Source organism: Kryptolebias marmoratus, linkage group LG3 (genome assembly GCF_001649575.2).
Source record: "Kryptolebias marmoratus isolate JLee-2015 linkage group LG3, ASM164957v2, whole genome shotgun sequence".
NCBI lineage: Eukaryota > Metazoa > Chordata > Actinopteri > Cyprinodontiformes > Rivulidae > Kryptolebias > Kryptolebias marmoratus.
In genome coordinates, this window is record NC_051432.1 from 18,356,770 (window position 1) to 18,362,738 (window position 5,969).

Here is a 5,969-nt window from a genome sequence, read left to right on the forward strand (position 1 = left end):
CACCCCCACCCCCATCCCTAATATGGCCCCTGAAAGACAGCTTCAATTAAAACAATAACTTTATTTATCAAAATGTGTACATATAAATATCATTTTCTCATTTTGTTTTACAATATCTGAGGATTTTTGTTGTAAGTCGTGTTTTTTTTTTTTGTTGTTTTATTGAAGCCTAGTTTTTTGTTACAAGTTGTTCACAAAAAAAATGAGAGAGAGAAAAGAAAAAGAGAGAAACCTGTTTCTAAAAGGGTTTAAAGAAGGCCTAAAGCCTGAATAAGGAAGGAGGTGGGGAGAGAGCCTTGTGGATTCTTTATGATTAAAAAATAGATGAGGATTAAGTCTCCTGATTCCTGATATGTTTTCGAGTGTCTGAGCAGAGCTTTGGGAATGTTTGTGAGCGTTGTTCCTGGTCCTTTGTTTATGTTTGCTCCTCGAAAGTGTTAGTCCATATCGACATCCTCTCCATCTGTTCCGGGTGTTTCTCGGCAATCTGTGTTTGCCTGGAGACACTCGGAGAGGTCTGGAGACGCTCGCTCCTCTCTTGCATCCTCTTCTTTTGCACGTGGCTCAGCAGCTTGGCAGTCATTGGTCCCTGCCTCCGTTTGAACTTTCCGAGGCCGCTCGTCGCTGGCGTCGCCGGACGGCGTGGTCGAAGCAGCCGGGGCCACGGTGCTCGGCGGAGGAGAACCAGGCAACGGTCCGTTTCTGCAGTCCCCGGCGCCCTCCTCGGCGTCGCTTCCTCCCACTCTGCTGATGACGTGATTGTTGTGATGCTGCTCGCTTTGCTCCGCGTGCTTCGAGTTCAAACAGTTGCTGATGCTGCCAAAGCTGGAGAGGTCAGAGGGAGTCGGGCTCCCTTCGCTCGGCTCACACCTCTGCCCCAGGCCGAGTCTGTTACTGTTGTCCTGACACGGTGTGGCCTTCAGGGCAGTTTGGGGCACTAGAAAGCCCAAAGGCTGATGGGTGATGGGGTAAAGCAAGAAGTGGCCTTTACCCACCAGAGTTCTCTGATTGGGCAGCGAGGAAAAGTCCAGAGGAGATTTCCGTCGTGGCATGTTGTCAGACAGCAGGCTCTCCACGCTGAAAGGGTTTCGTTTCTGCAAGGCCTCGGACCTCGGACCTCCAGGGCTGGAGCTGTGCGTGCTGCCTGGAGAAACCTGCTCCGGCTCTCCTGCCGTTCTTTGGTTTGGGTGGTTTTGGAGCTGACTGAAGTCGTGTCGTGTTTGGTCGCAGCTGGATTCGGTTCGGTGTCCCCCTGCACCTTTCGTCGTCGGCAGCTCAATGTGGATGCTGCCGTTGAGGGTCGAGGGCTGCTGCTCACTGTCGGTGAACTGCGAGACCCCGCTGTCGCTCTCCGAGCCCCCGGGTGTGTGGAAACTTTCGCCCGAGAGAAGTTTGCTCTGCGACTTCAGCAGCTTCCTCTCCTGCTTCCGCTTCTTCTTCTCGGCCCGCTCGCGCTCCCTCCGTGCGATCTCCTCGGGGTCCATGGGCTCGCCGCTGCACGTGGTCGGGTGGGAGTTATGAGCGGGCCGCCCCGGGCCTTTCTTTGTGTTCTCCTTCTTCCTCCATTTAGCTCGTCTGTTCTGGAACCACACCTAGCACACACAGAACACACACATTAAAAACACTTTCACGTTCAAGCGAGAACATGACAGCAGCAGGTTGTACGCTGTTTGTTATTAGTCATCTCTTAGCTGATTGACAAAAAATTGCTTTGTTTTTAAATGAAAAAGCTAAAAAAAATAGGATTTGTATTTTTGTAGAATAGTGGCATTCCCTTGGAGAAAAAAGTTTAATTCTTTTTCATTCTTAGCTTAAATGTTATTAAATTAGTAGGTCAGTGGGTTAAATTAGGTCAAAATGAATCATTCTGATTTGGGACAATTATAATATCAAAATGAGTAAAATGATTTTGTTAATCTTCGACTTCATTCAGTTGAATCATTTTAAGATTCTTTATATTTTAAAAATCTTTATAATACAATTTATATGAAAAAACTTTAATTTCCCCAAGGGGCAGTTTGATTTACAGAGTGCACCAGAGATCATTTAAAACCCCTTTAAAAAGTATTTTTTGTGTGGGTTTTTTTGTGATATTTCAGATACTTTTTCAATTACAATCTAATACAATAATGATACACAGATGCAACCTTAAACAAATATCAGTGAGTTTAACAACTTCAGACCTCAGCTGACTTCACATCTGTCAAACCAAACCCTTAAAATGGCCAAAAAAAGAAAAAGGGAGAAGAAAAAAAAATAAAACCAGATTGTCTACAAATCCACACAAATTCCACAAAATCCCGAAACAATCGGGTGTTCTTGTATCTCCTCGTGTCTTCGCTGCTTTAAGCACCTTTAGATTTCACAGGTTCAAAGGTCACAGCCGTGGACCAGCAGGTGCGCGGACGTGTCGACCCTAATCACCCGCGAGGCCGCGTAAATGAGCGCATCCGCCAATTAGACCGAGCCCGTCCTACAGCTAAATCAGCCATATCCCGTCTGAGCATATTCTTTCACACCCAGCCGTCTGCTCGCGCGCACACACACACATACACACACACCACCAGCACCCCTCCCTCCCCGCCGAGCCAAAGCGGGGAGCGTCCTCCGCCTCGGAGCTCCCGCAGCCCGGCCTCTGGGCGCGCTAACAGCCGCGTGTTCGGCGCTGATAACGCCATCGGAGTGCAGCGCGCACGAGCGGGATCCACGAGCGGCGCACAATGACCGCGGCGGGCAGACCCGACGCCACATGCGACGGTGGCGCTCCTGAGGAACCGTCGGTGCCGGTTTGCGTCTTTCTCCGGCGAACCTGGAGATAAAGGAGCCGCTGAGCCGCTCGAGGGGAATATTAATCTGAGGTTTAGGAACGAAATCCCCCAAAACAGAATCCAACAACAGGAGGGGAGGCTCGCTTTTCCCCACACAGCATGAGGAGAAATCAGGGGCGAGATGAGAGGCTTGTTGCCAGGAAATCTAACGCAAAACAACAACAACAAAACAAAACAAGCCAAAAAATAACATAAAATAAACCCCAAAACCCAGCTTTTCTTCTACTGAAATCTAATGGGAATTATTATTATTATTATTATTATTATTATTATTATTATTATTATTATTATTATTATTATTAACCAAACAAACTATAAATACGCTTTATGATAACATCAACTTTAATTATTTTATCTTAATAAGATGTTTTTTTTTTAAGTGAAACAATGAAAAACTATTTTCCAGTAAAATTTGTTTTCTTCACTTATAATCATAAATTCTTTTTTGATACAATAAAATCCTAATATTCTCAAACTATGACTTTTAAATTTACTTAATTAATAATAGTAGTAACAACAACAATAATGAGTGGTATTATGGTAATAATTAGTTTTATTTGAAAGGTTTTAAAACCTCAGTGAGACTAAATAAAAGAAGGAAAGTAAAGGTAAACCTGTGAGTTGATTTAAATATTTAAATGTATAAAAGAGATCAGTTTTTTCCTTGAATATTTCCACGTATTGATTTTGTTTCGTAAATAGCCCTGTTTTAATTAACCCATAAATCAATGAGCTGCCTACATGAAAAATTCAAATCCCTTTTTTTTCTCTGCAGCTTTGATTATTGACTCTCAGACTGGGACAGGCCTGAGCAGCCTGGGCCGCAGCAGAACAATCAGCTGTGAGTGTTTGTCCTGTTGTCCCAAAGACACCAGCAAGAGGTGAAATAAGATGATAATAACAATAATAATAAAAAATAATAACAATAACTCCGAATTACAGGGAATCGTGCTTCTCAACAAATGTGTGGTTTATCTGCTTGCCTTTACCTGAACCCTGGACTCCACGAGGTCAAGCCTGAGCGCGAGCGCCTCCCGCATGAACACATCCGGGTAGTGACTCTCGTTAAAAGCCTTCTCCAGCTCCTCCAGCTGCCAGCCGGTGAAATTCGTCCTGGTTCGTCTCCGTTTGCAGCCGGGACTGTCCTTATCCGGGTCTCCAGAATCTGCAGACGCGCGCGTGTTTGTGTGAGTGTGAGTGTGTGTGTGTGTGTGTGTGTGTGTGTGTGTGTGTGTGTGATTATGCGTGCGTGAGTGTGTGTGTGTGTGTTTATTGTAGAGAGAGGGGGAGAGAGTCAGAGATCTGCTCTTGTTGCAAAATTCCCTCGTGTAAATTTAAAGGAGTTTTAGAGTAAAGCTGTTTGTATTTAGACGCGCACCACTCGTGTGATTTAAACATATTTTTATTTGTTTAAACCTATTTCTGACTTATTTATAATCAGCTCTAACCCTGGATGACCCTCGTGGATAATAGCAAATTACAGAACCTGCTTTCAAACTTTTTTATGACTTTTTTTTTGCTACTGTTTTTACACAAAATCTCTTATTTTCTCGCACTTCTCTGCTGTAAAACATCCCCCTAAAGGCTTGATTTCGCCTTTTCAGACTCTTTCACAAAGTGTCTTAATACAACGAGCCGCCTCACCTGAGTTAAAAGTTTCCACACAGCTTTTTGTCAATGATTAATAATCCCCGGGACCCACCTGAGAGCTTGAACTGCGGGCTGTCGGAGGTGACCACCGAGGCCGAGCACGAGCCGCTCAGTAATCCGTCTATAGAGAAGGGCACGGCGGCCTGGTGGTGCCCGTTCGCCAGCTCGTAGACGTGCTGGTGCTGGTGGTGGTGGTGGTGGTGGTGGTGCGGACCGAGCGGGTACGGGAAGCCCACCAGCCCGCCCAGGGAGCCGCCGAACTGGGCGTGGGGATGCTCGAGAACCCGACCGTCCATGCTCGCCGGGCCGGAGTGAAGAAGCGGAGGGAGGCGGTGTGGCTGAACATGCAGCCAAAGGAGAAAGGGAAAAAGTCAGGGGAGCGGAGGGAGCAAAAAAAAAAAAAGAAGCCAAACACACGGAGAAGTGGGGGAGCAGCGGCGGCGGCGGCGGCGGCAGCAGGAGGAGGAAGAGGAGGAGGTGCGGCAGCGGAGAGGGGAAGAGGAGAGAACCGGGCAGACGGGGGGCGGGTCCCGGCCACCGAGCTCTGCTGTGAGGCGATGGGAGAAGGCTGCTCCAGTCGAGATGATAACCTGCTCTTCCTCTCCGCGAGCCAGCTCATTAGGACTCCTCCATCTGCTCGCGGGACCAATAAGAAACCTTAATCGCCCTGTGACGTCAGAGACGCGGTTAATGGAGTAACGGAAAGCGAGAGAGAGAGAGAGAGAGGAGGGGGCTGTTTTTTGTTTTTTTTTTACTTTTCTGGATCAATCGCTAATTACCTGGCGCGCTCTTTTAATTCAGACCTGTCAAAAGAATGAGGACGAGGCTAATCTGGCCGCTGGAAAACATCCAAGCGACTGAACTCTATTAAATTCTCGGGAATAAAAAACTACAACTGTTTAAGTGAGAAAACACAATTTCCTCTTATAGTTCACATCAATGAGTATTGGCCTTTATCAGGCGCGTGACTGGAGCGCTTTAAGTGGTTTACAGGGACATCCAGGGCCGGATTGATCCAATAACAGCCCACCCAACACCCCTTCTTCTTTTTTTTTTTGTCCTGAGCTGTCACATCATATTCTGAACTACAAGCCTCTCTGCACAACCCCCACCATCAATGGCTTTGATATCTTTATTATTATTTACATCAACTTTTCACCTGAGAGGCTTAAATGCTGTTTCCTCTGATTAACCCCAAATGATCAGGTTTCTTTGCAGGATGAAATGTTTTATTTAGTTCATGAAACCATTAATAAGATTTAGTAAAAACAAATGCATTCAGAAGAAATAATAATAAATGAGGGGGAAAGGTTTGTTTAATACCACTTTACAATAGAAGCCCTACCCTTAGAAATAACCAGTTAATATGCAGTCATTAATTAAGCTGCAAACATTTAACAAATCATTAAAAATAAGCCATAATCTTTCCTTGACAAAAAGTTAGCCAACATTTATCTGGACTTTCCATCCTCAATGTTTATTCGTGTTCTT

The 5,969-nt window shown here is 45.7% G+C and overlaps 1 protein-coding gene across 1 annotated transcript; it reads right to left on the bottom strand.

Annotated features, from left to right (window-relative positions):
• Nucleotides 1–102: 102 nt before the first annotated feature.
• Nucleotides 103–4,875, bottom strand: LOC108237019 (homeobox protein unc-4 homolog). The gene is made up of 3 exons (XM_017418220.3): nt 4,531–4,875; nt 3,818–3,993; nt 103–1,592 (listed from the first exon to the last, which is right to left on the bottom strand). The coding sequence occupies exons 1-3, from the start codon at nt 4,772–4,774 to the stop codon at nt 438–440; spliced, it is 1,575 nt and encodes a 524-aa protein (XP_017273709.1). The 5' UTR covers nt 4,775–4,875; the 3' UTR covers nt 103–437.
• Between the last annotated feature and the right edge of the window lie 1,094 nt (nt 4,876–5,969).

Coding starts and splice junctions, on each gene's coding strand:
- LOC108237019 (XM_017418220.3), bottom strand. CDS start 4,774: ATGGACGGTCGGGTTCTCGAGCATCCCCACGCCCAGTTCGGCGGCTCC. Junction 3,994..4,530: donor CCCGCAGTTCAAGCTCTCAG/GTGGGTCCCGGG, acceptor GCGCGTCTGCAG/ATTCTGGAGACCCGGATAAG. Junction 1,593..3,817: donor TCGTGGAGTCCAGGGTTCAG/GTAAAGGCAAGC, acceptor TGTGTGTGCTAG/GTGTGGTTCCAGAACAGACG.